Source organism: Calypte anna, chromosome 8, assembly GCF_003957555.1.
Source record: "Calypte anna isolate BGI_N300 chromosome 8, bCalAnn1_v1.p, whole genome shotgun sequence".
In the NCBI taxonomy this organism is placed as follows: Eukaryota; Metazoa; Chordata; class Aves; order Apodiformes; family Trochilidae; genus Calypte; species Calypte anna.
The window spans coordinates 16,163,915-16,181,870 of NC_044254.1; the positions used below are offsets into that span (position 1 = coordinate 16,163,915).

A 17,956-nucleotide genomic window follows, 5' to 3' on the forward strand; every position below is an offset into this window, starting at 1 on the left:
GCTGGAGGCAGGAACACACACATCCAGGCTGGTATGGATCAGAGCCACAGGCAGAAGAATGGATGGAACCCTCCCAGGATGCCAGAGCAAACAGGGACAGGCAAAGACAGGGAAGCAGGAAGGGGTTTGACCTTCGTGATCCCTCAAATTTATACTGAGTGTGATGTGTACGGGGTGGAATACTCCATTTGGTCAATTCTGGCCATCTATCCTGTCTGTTCCTCCCCAAAGGAGGGTTTCAGGCGTGACGTCTTTACTTCCTCTCTCCTGGAGGGAAAAATGTTCCTCAGAACTGAGCAGTGGCCTTGGTTCTGCAGACCATTCTCCAGCAGTAACTATAAGCATTGAGTGTTATCAGTCCCAGAAGCAGACACTGACTGAGAAACCTGCTGTTCATTTCAGCAAGTGCAGCTACTTACAAGAGACTTAGCTGAAAGCAAAAGTACAAGACAGAAAATTACCTTTATCCTGGCCCAAACCAGGACAGAGTGTATAAAGACTGAAGGAGAGAATCTAACCAAAACCCAGCTATCATTGTGTATTAATAATCATTGCATCTTAACATGAATAGTTGCTCAAAGAAAGGATAGTTCAGGTGGAGTTAATGTTTTGAGGAAGGGTTCCTGTACAATTCTAATGCAAGCCTAAAACTTGGATTTAAGACAAAATGCATTGTATGCACTATATGCTAGGGGAAAGCAGCTGTTCCTTCTCCTCTTTGCCACTGCATCATCCTACACAATAAAATAATGCCCCTTATGTGAGGAAACAAGGCCATCATTTCTTGAATATAAAGGCAGCTTGTAATATCACTGTTAAAGATGTGCATAATGTGTTCTGGCTGCAAACTGACAGTGCCAATAAATGGAGCTAATACATGCCTAGCCAATACTCATGGAGTAAAGCAGATAGCTTTTTATAACTACACATAACATTAGTTACAATGCTTTAATGATCATTCATCCCTTGTAGTACTAGTATTGGCAGCATACATGGAAACCTGGCACAATGTATAGCACATTATATAGTAATAGTTTGTATGACTTCTAATGTTCCCTTAATATCAAAAGCAATTGGATAAACAAGCAACCAGACAACCCAGAACAGTAATATATACATATGAACAGTGTATGGTATTTTAACAACAGTAACTAATAATCTACAGCTTTGCCAAAACCAGTATCACATTCATTGTACCTATTTGTGGTATTTTGTGGTTTAAAAAATACATAAATATAGAAGTAGACATGTTAGTCTATAACTGGTGCATTTTATCTGCATTTCTTCTAGGGGCCTCAGGGACCTCAGGGCCAGCCAGGACCATCTGTAAGTGCAGAAGAATCATCCCTGTTTTTTTCTATTGCATTAGAGTATAATTTCTATTGCATTATATAAACATGTGGAGCACCTAATATCTGGCTTCTTCCACTTTCCAGGGACCACCTGGACCACCAGGACCAAGAGTAAGTTTTGTAACAACCCTTAAGCCTACAATGGAGTAATTTTTTTTGAAAGTAAAAATAGTAGGATCCTCTTCAAATGCATTGTTCCATCACTGGACATGAAATGCAAATACATTTTTTCTACAGTTTCCATCACTACTAATACACGTTTGAACCTTCCATCTTACACTGCCAGTCCTGCTCTGCCTTGAACAGACAATGCAATTCTGTTGAGCCTTGAACAGACACTGCTCATGGACATGCTTGTACTTTTGACATGGATTAACTGTCACACATTAAAAAGTTTTTTCTCCCATTTTGCATTTGAATACTCTGATTGATAGCAACAGAAAATGTTGTGCTATTTTTGACCCAGATGTTCTCCCTGTCTATATATACACTTACATGCAGCCTAAAGTCTGTTGAGGAATGGTGCCTGTTTGTACAGTCACTGTATGTGAAGTGTCCTAAAGCTGTAATATATAAAACCTGAGAACAAATTACAAGGACTAGGTGCTTGCATGGGTGACTTAAGTCTTTAAAGTAAAAAAACCTGTTGTCTGGGCATATAATGTCAGACAAAGTGCACAGAATGAAGGAATCCAAGAAATGGGCTTCCTCCTTCAGAGGCTTGTTTGTCAGTCTTGGTGTTTGTTCCTGCATTATGAAGCCTACTTGGATTTGTCAGCTGCTGATGGCTGATTAATATATTCTTTGTGTGCTTCTTTGTAAACAAATAACACCTTTTCACATTCACCTGGATTTTTTTTCTTAAATATGTAAACTAAATGACTAGAGGAATAAGTTGGGACATTAGTCTTTATCAACTATTGAAGTATCTTTTTCCCAGGTTCCAGGGATATGATCTATAAATTAGGCGTGGGGGTACTAATAAAAGTCAAATATGCTTTTTCTGTGTACATGCTTGCATGCTTTGGAAAGGGAGGATCCTATTTTAAAAGTAAGTATTTACAATTAATCATTATCTAAAATGATAAAATAATGAGACTATTGTGTCTGTTACTACAGTGATCAAAGAAGTTACCATGTGCATTTTAGAATATTCCTGTTCATCTTTTTTGTATTCTTAAATATCTTCTTTTCAGAAACAAGTGGACATCAATGCTGCTGTTCAAGCTTTAATAGAGTCAAATGCTGCACTGCAGATGGAGGTATTTCAGTGCATTTACATTGTCATATAGAGTATGCAATTATTCATTTTTTTTGAGGACAGAACAGGGCTTCTTTACAAAGACTTAATCTAAAGTGAATAACAGTAATCACTGCAGAATTCCATTAAGCATGTTAGAATTTATAGCATAAAAACAAACTCAAGAAAAACAGCAGCATTTCTACCTTTTTGTCATGATTGGCAGTGATGGCAATTTACTGACTGCCACAAATAGCAGCCTGTATCTCTTCCACCATAGACAGTGATAGTGGCCTTGAGGCCTTGATGCAAAAAATACTGACATGTATGAAAGTGCATGGTTCCACTGATTACAAGAAATTTCCTTACATGGGTGAACTCAATACATTTGCATATTGTTAAGACTAAGAGTAGATTTCACTGTTCAAAATCTGAAACTGATAATTGTACTTTTAAAGTGCACTAATTTTTTTTTCCCCTGTATCTGCATTTTTGTGACAACGTCACAATGATGTATTTGCATGATCTTTGCCTGCCTGGAGTTTAACTGCTCTGATAATTTTAATAAAATGTACTGATTTATTTATTGGAATTTGTTATTTTAGCCCTGTTTCATGTGGATGATTGCATGAATTATAAAGACTTTGCTTCTGTCAGGCTATTCAATGGCCATTTGGTTTTTACTGCATATACTGTTGTGATACTTCTTTGTGGTAACACATTTGCTCATGGCCCTTGGCAGAAATACCAGAATACTGAAGTAACTTTACTAGATCACAGCACAGAGATATTCAGAACGCTGCACTACCTTAGCAATTTACTGCACAGCATCAAGAACCCCCTTGGCACACGGGATAACCCAGCTCGCATCTGCAGGGATTTGCTTAACTGTGAACGTAAAGTGGCAGATGGTGAGTGCCCTCTTTCACTCAAGCTTGAATAAAACCACTCTTTGAAATGTGTTGCTTCAAAATGTTACTTTCTACATCAAAATTCTAATGTGTAGGGCTTTATTATAGTCTGTTGCAGTGTGCCTGTCACAGTTATCTTTATTTATAATAAATTTTCTGAGTTGTAAAGACTAAAGTGTGTAGCTATCTAGTACTGTATAGATTATTAGAGACAGATAATTATATATAAGTGAACAGAAGTCTCCAGAAAATTTGAAACTAAATCCAGTTTTGTGATTAAAAGTTTTCCAAGTATTTATAGCTAATCTGCAAGGAATTTTGTGAGGATCAGATTATTTAAACCTGTAATGTGAATACTGTGACTTAGTTCAGTTTCTTTGGCTAATAAAGTAATAAGTATCTATAAGCATCCCTGTTATCAAGTCTTCACATTAACAAGCTATGGAGGAAATGGGAAATGAAGGTAGAGGTTACAGGGAGTTCAGTACTCTATGGCATATACAAGGACAGATCAATTCTTTATGATTCTAGTACAGATAAGACCATCCATTATTACAACTATAGTGATAATATATCTAAGACTTGCCAAAAAGCATGAATATTATATCAAATTGCTTAGTAACAATTATGTTCTGGTTTTGTTTTCTATTATGTACCAATAGGAAGATACTGGATTGACCCAAATATTGGATGTTCTTCTGATGCTATTGAAGTTTTCTGCAACTTCACTGCAGGTGGTCAGACCTGTCTAACTCCCCTGTCTGTGACAAAGGTATGCATTGATTCTAGAGAAATTACATCTGTACTGGAACTCTGAACAAATTATTTCTTATTTAATAAACTCATGAAAGTATGTTAGATTTCAGGGCTTTTTAAATGTGAGTCTTAGTGGAAGAACATGTTACCTGTTCTGTTACAGAAGTTACAGATTTTCTGGAGACAATATATGTTAGTGTAACTCTCACTTTGTTTACTCTCCTTCCATGCTGATAGAATTCTTCTAGTTTGCTTCATACTTTTCTGTACAAGGCATAAAACAAAACCTGAATCAGTTCTAAGCTTCGTTACTCAAGGCAGCTAAGGGTAGAGGTGCAAAGGTCGTTGCGATGGGAAGCCAGAAAACTGACTACTTTCCAGCACTTAGCTCTTTTAAATGCCATTAGGCAGAGACTGGTTTCCTTCATATCATTAGGCCATGCTCCTCTACATGTAGTTCTTAAACCCTTGGGAACAGACATTTTCTGTTTGTGGGGTTTTGCATATACACTGTAGGCATCAAAGAACTTAAGAAATACCATAAAGTTCCAATATGCATTCCTACATTTAGAAGATCATCAACAATGTTGTAAACCTTAGTAAACATTTATATTTAAGTTCTTGCAAAAGCTTCTTTTATAGTAATCACTGTAACAGAACTGAACAGCTCTCCTGAAAAATAAAGATGCTTTTGGCATTGATCCCAATGTATAAATATGTATATGGGCTCCCACACCCAAACATCACAAATGTCCCTTTGTGTTGTTGTGGCCATTCAGTGTAGTTCAGCTTTATCTCTAACTGCATTTCTCTTCAAAATTAGCTGGAGTTTGGCGTTGGAAAAGTGCAGATGAACTTCCTTCACTTGCTGAGCTCAGAAGCAACCCATAGCATCACAATTCACTGTCTGAACACACCAACGTGGGGGTTAAATAAAGCAGGTGGCCGAAAAACAGCTGTTACCTTCAAAGGATGGAATGGTCAAATATTTAAAGCAAATACACTATTTGAACCAAAGGTGCTTATGGATGAATGCATGGTAAATACCTTTAGAATTACTAGAACTATAATCAAGTTACTGTTTAGACATTAACTTTCTGCAAAGAAATAACACTCGTTTAGATTTACACCCCTGAAGTTTACCTCTTACATTGTTCTGCAAATGTCTTTATATACCAGCATTTTGAAATTGAATTCAACTTATACCCAAATGTAAAAGCAATTGCAGTAATGCAGATATCTATACTTGCTGTTCACATTTCCATGTATTTCAAGACTACTAAAACAGAGAAAGATCAGAACAGAAATAAGGGGGTCGTCCAGGCAACTTTAGGAGCAGTTACTCTCAAAATGAAAATGTAGGCTTTAGTAAGAGTTCTTTTCAGGTAATCTAACATGAAGTTCAGATACTCTGGAAATTATTTTTGGGCAACTAAATATCTTTAAATTTGATCAGTTGTTTGGTTATTTGATAAAATAACAATGGTTGGAAATGGGCTCCATGGCTGAGTAAATACTAAATCATATTTCTATTTAGGAAAAATTGGAAGAGCATTTTAATTTGCTAATGCTTATCAGATTACTCCACATCCCAATATGTGAGCCTTTTGGTAAATGTCTTGATAGAACATGATACAATACAGCAGCCAAGCAGCTTACCCTTTCTGTATTTTGTAGCCCTGTTTTCATTTACATTAATGAAAAATGTGAGACTGGTTCCATATCAATACAGGGGTGTTAAGTGAGATTTTTAATCTTAAAACAGAAAAGGGTTTTTTTGAGGCACTTCAAAGCTGTTATTCTTCCAGCCCTTAGTAGCACATGCTAATGAAATGCTCCAGCCTGTGTTGCAGTTAGGGTATGGCAATTGAAGCCCCTTTTCTCCCAGTCTGTTTGGGACTTTTTAATCTTTAACAAAAACAAAGGCATACAGTGATGTCTATTGAGGAGTGCTATTTTTCTGAGAGATTCTATGAGATCTGTTGCTCTTTCTGTGGGAAACTATATATTGTACAGATCTGCTGCAGAATCTCATATATTTTCCTTTCTGCAGGGATTTCACTTTTCAGTGGTGTCCATTGTACCTGATATTTTTTAAGAATGGAGTGATTGCAAACATCAAGACAGTGCCAGCCTCAGATAATGTTATAATGTTATAATTTTTAAGAGTTATGAACTTCTTACTGAGATTTTTTCATTATTAGGATAATTAATGCAGATTTCATGGCAAAAATGTAGCTCTCATTCCCTATGATTATTCTTTAAGTGCCAACAGGGTCATCCAAGTGCCTATTGAGTTCCCAACCTAAGACCTAATGTTCAGATTCATATGTGAATTTAGGAAGAGATCTTTGTGAGCCTAGGACTGCTTGCAGAGTGACAGGCACTCTGCTTTGGGCCCTGATGCACTGTGTCTGCATCTCTTTCAGCTGGTTTCTTGGATAGGCTTTTTTATAAAACTTTTCTACAGTATTGCCAGGAGTATTGCATGATATTGTGTGGGTGAAGTGGTGTTTGTTAAATTACGCAGGATATGTATCATTACACAGGATTTTTAGGAACTGTTTGGAGAAGAAAAGTTTTTGTATACTTATTTCCCTCTTTAAGCACAATTTTCCACTTGTTTTGAAGATCATCTTTGATATGACTCTAATATTTTGCTTCTGTGTGTTGCAGATTGAAGATGGCAGCTGGCATAAAACACAGTTCTTTTTTCACACTCAGGAGACTAATCACCTTCCAGTTGTTCAAGTTAATGCACTCCCTCATCTCAAACCAGGGCAGCAGCACTTCATAGAAAGTGGTTCAGTGTGCTTCCTTTAAGGTTTCTCTCCTAGTTTTTTGCATCAACATGGAATTGCTGCATAGATTGAATGCAAAAGTAATGATCCATTACAGGCAAAATCTCTCGGGAACTGAAGAACCATTTTGAACAGTGTTGTTTAAAGAACCTCAGGAAGAAAAAGGCTTCCTCCTAAGAAGAAATGGCATTCAAAAAGGACTGCAACAACTTTATTTTTTTTTTATTGGTTGGTGCTTTCTTTCATAATTTCCTGGGAATGAGTATCTGAACATGGAATTTTTCAGGACCTCTAGTGCTCCTAGCAATCCATTTAACAGCAGTGAAAAAACCAAAAGCAAAACCAAAAACAACAAACCCAAAACATCCCAAGGAACGCTGGAGTCATACAATACTAAGGAGCAATACTGCCTAATGCTCCCAAATGTGCAATAGCTTATAAATGAAAAGTAAATTATGCCACAGTACAATACATCTTTTCTTTAAAATTGTTTTATAATAGTCCTTTGTGGACACATACATCTTAACAGATGGCACACTACCTCTTTTGTGTTACCTGTCCATGTTGCCTTGGTGCTCTTCATAACACAAGGTTGCTTGTGGCTTTACAGAGATTTTTTGAGTCCCTTTTTATCTTTTAGACTGTATGTGCTGGTTACATCAGGATATGTTTCTGTTGTAAAGGTACTTATTTTAAAATGTTGGTCACATACTTCACTACAATTAAAACATTATTTATGTGGATTTTTTTGTTTAAAATATTTTGGTGTACTGTTCTGGAAATGGTATATGAGACAGCACATATATGATGCATATAGTCAGCACAGTTAGCTTTACACTCATTGTAAAAATTGTTGTAGAAGAGCTACCTGCAGTAGTTTTGAGTATTCAATTCTGTATTTCAGTTAACATTTTGAATGCCAAAGACATCTTAAGATGATATATTGTGTATATATTTTGTAACTTGTGAAAAAATATCTACTGCAGCATGTATTTTGAATGGCTGCTGTTAAATTATAACCAGCATTTCATCAACATAGAAATTCAATTTGTGAATTATTTAGGGCACTTCAGTGTTTTTAAATTCAGCCTAAAATGTTCAACCATCTTTTTTTTTTTTTTTTTTTCTTAAAAAAGGAACAATTTTGCCATTAGGAAAAGCAATCTTTATAACAATAGGTCTCTATCTATTATCAATCAAAAGTCTGCTCACACAGTGAGATGATACCAGACTATACTGGGGAGCAGAGGAGTGTTCAACCAACTTGCTTAGCTGTCTTGATCTGCAGAAAACTATACTTACCAAAGAATAATAAAATAAGCTTCCAAGCTATCTGTCTCTTACTATTCTGTTTTGTGTTGCATAGTTCATTCTTAGGAACAATAACGATTCTCTGGTAGGATACTTGAGGCAATTCTTCCTTTACCAAGGGGGGAAATGCACACGCTTCCTTCTGCGGAACACTGTAAGGGTGACAGGATTTGCTTTTACAAGGTAATGTACATGTAAATCCCATTTTACATTTTATATCCATGCATCAGTTTTGTTCCTTTTGAGAAAACTACAAGACAAAGCACAGAGTGATGAGAAGGGTTAGAGAACAATGTCTTGTTTTTTGCATTTTCAGGATTATTACACTGGCAGGAGCACTTGACATTTGCTCTTATTTTGGCTGTGGAGCTGATGTTGTGACAAAAGGATTTTTTTTTTAAGAATATAATATTTTAGAGAATTTTCTGCTCGTGTATATTTTTGTCTCAACACCCTATTTTTGGAAATTTGTTATAGCCTATATTTATGGTTTATATTAGCACATCTCAAATTATCTATTTTAAAAAGAGCTTAAAGCGTTGCTAGAGCTGCTGAGATGTAAATATGTGCGTTGCTGTAATTGAGGCAGAAGTGCATATCCCCTGCAAACAGCTCAGTGAACTTGTGCCACAGGACACCGACTGAGAGTAACAAATGTACCCTGATGCTTGAGCTGCAGGTGGCCAGAAAGGGGTGGCTGGGAGCCCCCTGTGTGACCGTACACACCGGTGCTCTGCGTGTTTTGGAAAGCCTCTGGCATCCAGACACCTTTATGGGAGCTCCTCCAGACATTGGCAGGGGGCTTGGTACAATAATGTCCCGTGACGTGAACAAGTGCCTGCAATCTGCAATTAATTTCTCGTGGTTTCTGAGGGGGTCACCTATTTTGTTACCCTTACTTTTAGTCCAAGCTCTGCTCTCGGCTACGAGGGTCTTTTTTAGAATAATTTCACCCCTTTTATTTTTACTGTTCACGGTTAAAAAGCACGTGGAAAGAGAGGCTTTGAAAAAGAACCTCAAGCAAGAAGGGATGAAGCCTGAGCTCCCGGTGTTCGGATCGCTCCTTCCCGCGGCAGCCCGAGCCCGGGGCCGCCAGGGGGCGCCGCCTCCCAGGAAAGGCCGCGGCCGAGCCCGCCCCGCAGGGCCCCGTCCGGCACCGCGTGTGGAGGCGGCGCCGCGCAGCCATGGCGGAGCTGGGAGGCCCCGGGAGCTCCGTGCGGCCGTCGGGCGGTCGGAAGATGTCCCTGCAGAGGTAGGGCCGAGGGCAGGGTGCGGGAGCCGCAGAGCCCCGTGGCCACCGAGCCTGGCGGTCGGCCGGGCTCCGGGAGCGCCTCTCTCGGGCTCGCCGAAGGGAAGTGCTGCGCCAGCCCCTGCTCACCCGGCGCCGCGGGCCTCGCACCGGCGCTGCCCTCTTCCCCACCACCCGGTAGCGCTGGTGCCCGAGGTGCGCGGCATGGCCGCTGTCCGCCCTCCCCTGTGTGTGGGGAGCGGGTCAGGGCTGCCTGCCGGGGCTGCCCTACCAGCTCCCTGGGGCTGCCGCTGCCTCCTGGCTGGGGACTGCCCGCAGGCCACGTGCGACCAAGTGTCCTTGAGCCGAACGGCTGAGGTACATGGGGAGCACCGTCAGGATATCCAAAAGTAGAAAAAAAGCAATATTCAGAGTATTTCCTGTTTCTGATGTGCGTTGGATGAAGCGCGTTTTTTCCGTTCTTGTAATACCCATTGTAGAGAGCCAGCTTCCCGTCCCGAGCTGGGGCTGCAGACCCGGTCCTTGGCACCTCTGTCACCAAGCAGCGGGCGCCTGGAGCAGGGAGGAGGGACCCTGCTTCGAGGCTCTCATTTTCCCTGCTGTAGTTGAAGGTAGTGGGCTTGTGCCATCCTTGAAATATGCACTGGTGGTGGGGGAGGCTTTGGAGTTAAAGTAAATAAGTGACAAATGCTTGAGTTAATGAATCAAGAACCTTTTCCTAAGAATAAGAGAAGTATCTGTTGCAATAGCCTAGTTAAAAGGCAGAAGATCAGAGTTGTAGAGGAATTTTTTTCCTATAATATTTGTTAGCTGTATTCACTAAAGCTTATACATTGTCCCTGACTTTGGGTTTTGCACTGTTAACACCCAGCAGTTCTGAGGAAAATAGTGTTATGGTTAATAGAAAAAATAGGTTGCAGTGGTCAGGTTTTAGTGTGAATCCTCAACATCTGTTTTTTACCTGCCTAAGGCTAGAATCGTTATACCCTAGGACAGTATAATGCATATTACAGGTGATGTAAACGAGAAAATTACTGGTACAATCAGGCCACAAAGCAAAAATGGGTAGAGCCTTGCTGTGCTTCCAGCTCTGCAGTTTGCATGGTGCTGACTGCACAGTGGTTTCTCTTTCATTCAAGCATTTGCACTGTTTTGATATAGGTAAGACTGCTGGATGGTTTTGGAGGTGTTTCCCATAGCAGTCATTATTTTGTGTGCCATCGGTGTAATCCAGGGTATTTGTATTTTCTCTTTCTTTTTCAAGTGTTTAGGTAACTTTTCCTGAAAATGCCAGTTGTTGTCATAGTGCCTGGTGAGCATGCACCTCCCCAGGCCAGTCAGGAATAAAGATGCTGCTTTACTAAGAGGTACTTTTTACTTTTTTCAGATGTGAAACATGTAGCAAAGAGGAAGCTAAGTACAGGTGTCCACGATGCATGAAGTATTCATGCAGGTATCTATTTTCTGCATTAAACTGGTTTGGGGTTTTTTCCCCACTCACGCTAAATGTGGCATGTTAATGTTTTTCTTTTTATCCTTTCAGTCTGCTGTGTGTAAAGAAGCATAAACTTGCACTGAGCTGTAATGGAGTCAGGGATAAAACAGCATTTGTCCCTGTAAATGAGTTTACTGACTTGAACCTTTTGAGTGGTAAGAATATTCCTTGTGCTTTCCAAATTCATTGTTTTTACTAGCTTAGCACTACTTTTTCCCTTCTTTTGTTACCTTTAGATTATCGTTTCCTGGAAGATGTAGGAAGGACAGCTGATGCTGCTGCTCGACATCCTATTGTGCATAGTCCATCAACAAAAAAACTTGTAAGTTTTAAACTAGCAGCTGTTTCTGTTAGAGACAGGGTTGACTCCTTTTGAATTCCCACTGAGGCAGTCTCAATCCAGAACTCAGAGCTGATACCTCTCCTACAAAAGTAGAAATGACCCAGAATTTGAGAGCCTGAAAACAAGAAGAAATCTCTAGGTTTATGTAATAATGGTATTGCTGGCTACATCCAGTTGTTTAGAAGAATAGTTTACTAGCAGTATATATTCTTAAAACTCATGCATGACCACTCTCACTGTTTGATGATAGACATGTGTCCAGAAAACCTGAATGCTTCCTTCTTTGTCCACACCTTTTTTGAAATTTTAAGTACAAAATTTCCAGGTAAACAATGAATTTATCAATTGCCTAATTACAGGCTTCCCCATATACTAAATGAAGGTAACTATAGAGTTCTGCAAAGAATAAATCTAAGCAACAGTGAAGTAAATGCCAGCCTTCTAAGGGTGAGAGATTTTTGTGGAAGCTCCTCCCAATTCTAGTACAGCACTGGTGAGATCACAGAAATATATGGTGTTTCCTGAAAGTCCTGTGATGATAAACTGAGAATACCAAGATAGAGAAGGGAAAAAAAGGCACAAAAAACAAACAAAAACCCAACAGAAAACTAAAATCTTTGCCAAAATATTTTGACTCATTGATACGTCACAGAAAGGCATCAGGGCCCTGTTGTTTCCCAGTCTTGTGAAGATATCTTTAAATATAGCTCTGAACTCAGCTGGAGGGAATTCATGTTAATGACCAAGTAAGTTCAGAAGAGTCCATCCAGCTGTCTCTCTGGCTGAAGTCATACTCTGTGTGTGTGTGCTTATGCCACAATGTCTTGAAAATGTGCTGAAAGTGGTGAGATGCTTACATAGGTAGCAGTTTTTAGGGTCTGGTGCTAGACATGCTTGCAGGATATCCTTCATGCTACCTTCAGGTGAGAGTTTGTCAGTGGGTGAGATGGTGTTTGTGCATCCCTTCCATTAGTGGGGGTTGTAGTCCAAAAAAAGCCCTGTGGGTGGCATTAGAGCCCTGTGGGTGGCTGGGGATTTCAGTGTGTTAAGGAACTTTCTGTAAGGAGATCATTGCCATGTTGGTTTTTAACCATGTGAAAACTTCACCTGAAAATGTTTCAGATAGTTTCTGGACCCCCTTTATTAACTTTTTCATTTATAATGGGTTTTTTATAAAGTCAAAGAAAGTACTTCATTAAATGTGGCCTTTTCTACAGTTCTTCCATAATTCTTGTCAGCATTACTCTCTTGTTATTTAACTTCCATGTTTTCAGTGCTACTCTGATTTTAATTTTTTTTTTGCTAGTTATATTGCTTGAGAAACAAAGCTCGAAGGTGTGATATTGACCTGAGAACACTGCCCATTGGGTTTACAAAAAGAAGAGAAAATTCAACAACCTTCAATTTCATGTGAGTCTATAGGTGTTTACAGTCAGCAGTATTAGGGTTTTATTGAGCACATAATGATGAGAATCTGTATTCAGATTTGTTATTCTTGCTTTTAAAATCTGTTTGTTGCACAATGTGCTTTTTTACAAAAGCTGTCTAGAGTTAACATTTTGTGCCCTGGGTTTTGCTTTTTAGGCTTTAACAACTTTTTTTAACAACTTATGCAGATCATGCTTGTGAAAACACCAAGATTGAGTAATAGGAGAAAGAATCAATGTTGTGTTTTTCCATCTTTTAACTAACAGTTTTGTTGCTGGAAAAAGAGAACACTTCTGTAAAGGTTTTATGATAGAAAATTGATGTAGAATGATTGCAAAAATCCTTCTCCGTGAAAAAGCTGACTTGAAATCTGTAGAGGTGCTTCCAGTGAAGGTCTCTCCGTTCCATGTCCTGCTGGGAGTCACGCTGAAGTATGTGGGTGCCAGACAGAGGATGGCTTGGAGAGACAAGGGCAGACAGGAATTCACAAAAACAGCAAAGGAAACTTTAAATGTTCTTCTTTTCATACACTGTGTGGGTTTTCTCTGATATCCAGAATTTTTTGTTTTAAAGTATTTTCACAGTTAAAAACAAACAAACAAAAACAAAATGAAACAAAAAAGGCACTGTCATTATGGTGGGAATCAGAGTAGTTTGGGTTGGAAGGGACCTCTAAAGTTCATCTAGTCCAACGCCTGGACACTCTCAACTGGATCAGGTTTCTTAGAGCCTTGTCAGGCTTCACCTTGAATATCTCCAGGGATGAGGCTTCAACTACTTCCCTGGGCAACCTGTTCCATTTTTCCTTTGCCCTTTTTCCTAACGTGAAGTCTAAATCTTCTCTAAATTCAAGCCCTTGCCCCTCATCCTGTCACTTCAGGCCCCTGCAAACAGTCCCTCTGTCTTCAGGTACTGGAAGATCACTGTTAGGTGTCCCCAGAGCCGCCTTTTCTCCAGGCTGAACAACCCCATGTCCCTCAGTCATGGAGGTGTTCCAGCCGCACGATCCTGTCCCCCCTCTGGACCTGCTCCATCCCTCCCTGCACTGAGGGCTCCGGAGCTGGGTGCAGTACCCCAGGTGAGGCCTTACCAAGCAGCGTAGGGCAACGGGGAGCACACGGAAGAGCCTCCCGAGCATCTCAGCCATCATCTGTCCAGCTACCTCTCTCGGCACCTCCTCCGCTCTCCTGCCTGGCGCGGTACCGGTACCGCTGAGGGGCGCTCTCGGACAAATCTATGGCCGACCGGAGCCGCCGCTCCGCCCCTGCCCTGGGTCGTTTCTGCTGGTCTGGGGCAAAGGCACAAGTTTGGATTTTGTTGTTTTGCAGATGTCTTAATTTTTAGCAGAATGTGACGCATTAAACAGATGTGGAAGTTAGGAGTTCTGTTTAAGAGCCAGAGCAAACGTGAAAGAGAAGACCGGCAAACAAGGCGCAGACACCAGGAGGTTTGGCACTGGTAATGCTGGACATTGCACAGTGCTGTGCTGGCAGAAATCTGCTGCTGAGTACAATGCTTTTCAGTTCTTTTTCTTTAGAAACCCCTTTTGGGTGCATATTGAGGAGTAGCTTGCATTGGGAACAAATTAATCATGGAGCCTATTACCCTTTCACACCTGGCATGACCGTTGTGTTGTTTAACAGAAGCAGATGCACAAAGTAAAGGATGTGGCAAGGAAAATGACTTACTGGCAAGTAGGCAAGGAAATATTTCACAGGCAGTCTGGCTTTTGTCAATCATAAAATGCTGGGTTATTTTTTGTTGTTCATGTTCTGGAATGCTAACCTTTTGGGGTCTTTCACATTCCTTTGAAAGGACTTGGTAACATACTCTGTTCTTAAGAGTCTAGAAAGCAAACTTTTTTTCTTGTAAATGGTGTCCAAAGATATGAGATATGCTCAGCACTGTACAAAGGACGTTTCCTCTCATTTGCTGCTATTCTAATTCACATAGGAATAGGCTTGTTCAGTTCAGTGATGCAGATTAAATATCAACCTTTAGTTTTGGGGTTGGTTTTTGGAGTTTGTTTTTTGGGGGGTTGTTTGTTTGTTCATTGCTGGGGGGTTTTTGCGTGCTTGGTTTTTTGTTTTTTCTTTTTAATTGGCATGCTTTGCTTACTCACCTTAAATAGGTTCCTGAGGAATCAAACCTCAGGTTTGACAGAACCAGTGTGTGTCAGCTGTTTAACACCTATCCCATGTAACTTCATGACACCCATAAGTTTTGTTTGAATATTGCATTCAAATGAGGTAAAGCTGTGAAAATAGTTCTGTTATATGAGCTTAACTCCTGACAGTGGTCAGGGTCTGGTGTGTCTGCTCTTGTGTAGGTCTGAACCCCTCTCATTCTTTTCTGCAGTTGGGATTTGTAGAGGGGTTGCTCCAGAGGGTGTAAGTTGGAAGCTGCTCAACATATGTGCGTGGAAAGCTGAGAGCAGCCTTCTCTGATGTCCTCTTCACGTTCTCCATGTGAGCCAAGCTTTAGGCTGTACAAGCAGGAACGAGAGTAATCCAAAGCTAGGAAGTACAAGATGTATTCTTGTGTCATCCCCTGCCCCTGCCAGCTCTGGAGGTCAGATCAGTAGTTGTTTGGATGTGTAAAACAGACAATTTCCTGGTTTCCATTAGTTTGTTTGCTAAATTCAGTGTTGTAAAAGCATGTGTGCCAGTGCTGGGCATTCTGGTGACCAGACTGCCTGGCAGTGTTCAATATGTAGATAAAGAAGGGTGATAAGAAAGTAGTCTGAGTCCAGTGTGTGAACTCACGGGACATCAGCCTTGGGGTGGGTTGGGTTTCCTTATTCACCAGGTGCCCTTTTTAACCATGTGCTGCTTCACCCTTGCTTTCCCGTGGTGCCCTTGTTTCCCAACAGAAATTGTTGTTCCCTTCTGGACACTGTGTTGAGGTGGCCTGCTGGGATAGGGAGCCTTTGGGAAGGGGATGGAGAATCTCCCCAGGATTAGAGCTGGCAGTAGCTGGGGAGTTCCAGCCAGCAGGACAGATGGGAAGAGGGGAAGGAGCTCACAATTCCCGGTGGCTCCTGGTTTCCTCAGCAGGAGGCTGATGACAGCTGTTTGAGAAAGTTGAAATAGGGCAGTGCAGCTCCCTCAGCTTTGCAGTCTGTGCTGCCCTGCTCTGACCCTCCCTCATCCTTGCACTGTTAAAAACATCTCCACCCAGCTCCCTTCCCTGCTGCCTGTGCAGCATCTCTCAGGCATCTCCTTCTTACCTCTCCTCCCAGCCAAGAGGGGCCAGAGGGCTGCAAGTCTCCCCAGCTGATGGAAGGCATGCCTGCAGCTTGGGAACATTTGATCAGATTATATATGGGGGAGAAGGAGGAATCACTTTCATTCTCTGTCTTCTTTAATTTAATTCTGAGATCAAATGTAATGTGGACATTAGAGATTAGCATATTTTTAGAGATGTATTAATCTTACAGAAACTACTCTGAAGTACATTTGAAAGCCCTAAATCATCAACTCTAATGCTTAGCTAGTCAGGGATAATTAAAATTAATTGTTGGAAGTGTTGCTGATCTTGAGAATTTACCAAAGATCTGTCTGAGCCAGGTTTTTGGCTGTTGTTAAACTGTTGGAGCTGTTACACTTGAATGTAGTTGTTACTTCGCACTTCAATTTGCTTTCTTTTTACAACCTGTCAAAAGTAAGTTCCCAGGCACAGGAATGCTACTCTGGAGTAATCAGAGAGCAGGATGTTGATGCATTTCAGTGAATCAGTAGCTTTTCAGAACATCCCCATGTGAAGATGACTACTAACTGAGTTCTGTACCTGGACTTACTAATTTTTTTTTTTTCTTCTTTTTTTAGCAACTGAAATTTTTCATTTTCATAGTATATCTGATGGTAATAATCTTTATTTGTAGAAGTTAGAGGACAGTAGTTTGGTTCTTTTAAGATTATTACTTTGGTTTGGGTTACTCTGCATTGATGGTGTCTCTTTGATTTACTCAGTTGTTGAGAATTCTCAGTTGAAGCCCAGCACATTTAATTATTGCAACACATGATTAGTAACATCTCCTGCTCTTGGGAGGCCTCTTGGTAGCAGACCATATGTGTTACAAAGGGAGTGCTCTTCAGTTTCTTCATTGGTTGTCTTGCTGTTTACTGTAGCTAGGAAACATACCATCTCTCAGTAGAAGTAGTCCAGTTTTTTTCTGTTTGTACATGAAATCCAGGATTTTGATTTGACAGCAGCAGAAATAAAATCAAAACATCACAAATAAAAATTCAGTTGTTCCTGTAAAATATTTAAAAATTACTTACATGTAGCTCTCTGAAAATTACAGTTGGTTATAGAAAATATTTTAAGTTTTAGGAGAAATGAAAAGGAGTCAGTTAACTTGCTTTAGAGCAGCACTAATTGCATAACAGTCTGTGCAGTTCTGAACATAATTTGCAGCTGTATCTCGATCAGGGGAAGAGGTGCTTTGCTTCTCTTTCCCTCTGATCATCTTCCATGCTTCTGAATTACCTGGAATAGGATGTGCAGCCAAGCAATGCAGGGATGGGCTCTGATGCTGCTATTACTGACTTGACCCTCATCCAGATCTCTGCCATTTGGTAGTGTTATAGTCAGTGCCTTGGTATTCCTGAAAACCATGGAGTGGTGTTCCATGGGAGCTGAGCAGCATGGAACACTGCATGCACTGAGCCATTACCCAATAGCAGATGCCTCACTCAATTAACCCTTATCATTTAGAGAATAAGCATGGTGCATGTCATTTGTATTTGAAGGAAATACTGCCCCAGTGAGCCATCATGGAAAATGAAGTCAGTGAGATGTGGAGCCAGGATATCTCATTTTAATCAGAACTTTTGTGAAGCAGCTTTGATAGCATCTACCAATGCCACCAAGTTCTGTAACTGGGCAGGGATCAGTGATGGTGAAGGATGCTTCACTTTAATAGCAGGCATCCAGCAGGTTGTTTTTCAGGACTTGATTGTACAGTGAAGAGTATGAGGCTACCCCAATTCTAAGCTTTTTCCTCCCTTCCTTCTACCAGGTCTTAATCTGTGTTTCCTTTTAGTCAGCTTTGAAGGTTACTTTCAG

At 40.4% G+C, this 17,956-nt stretch overlaps 2 protein-coding genes across 2 annotated transcripts in view; both read left to right on the forward strand.

Annotated features, from left to right (window-relative positions):
• The window catches only part of COL24A1 (collagen type XXIV alpha 1 chain), a 127,236-nt gene extending 120,154 nt beyond the window's left edge, over positions 1-7,082 (forward strand). The window contains exons 54-60 of the mRNA XM_030455258.1: positions 1,291-1,326; positions 1,437-1,463; positions 2,549-2,614; positions 3,335-3,503; positions 4,166-4,275; positions 5,083-5,298; positions 6,936-7,082. Coding sequence (XP_030311118.1) covers positions 1,291-1,326; positions 1,437-1,463; positions 2,549-2,614; positions 3,335-3,503; positions 4,166-4,275; positions 5,083-5,298; positions 6,936-7,082 — 771 coding nt within the window. The remainder of the gene's footprint in view (positions 1-1,290; positions 1,327-1,436; positions 1,464-2,548; positions 2,615-3,334; positions 3,504-4,165; positions 4,276-5,082; positions 5,299-6,935) is intronic.
• A 2,436-nt stretch (positions 7,083-9,518) lies between these two features.
• Positions 9,519-17,956, forward strand: part of ZNHIT6 (zinc finger HIT-type containing 6) — a 32,122-nt gene continuing 23,684 nt past the window's right edge. The window contains exons 1-5 of the mRNA XM_030455362.1: positions 9,519-9,623; positions 11,008-11,073; positions 11,164-11,270; positions 11,352-11,437; positions 12,765-12,868. Of these exons, the coding sequence (XP_030311222.1) occupies positions 9,556-9,623; positions 11,008-11,073; positions 11,164-11,270; positions 11,352-11,437; positions 12,765-12,868 (431 nt within the window). The 5' untranslated portion in view covers positions 9,519-9,555. The remainder of the gene's footprint in view (positions 9,624-11,007; positions 11,074-11,163; positions 11,271-11,351; positions 11,438-12,764; positions 12,869-17,956) is intronic.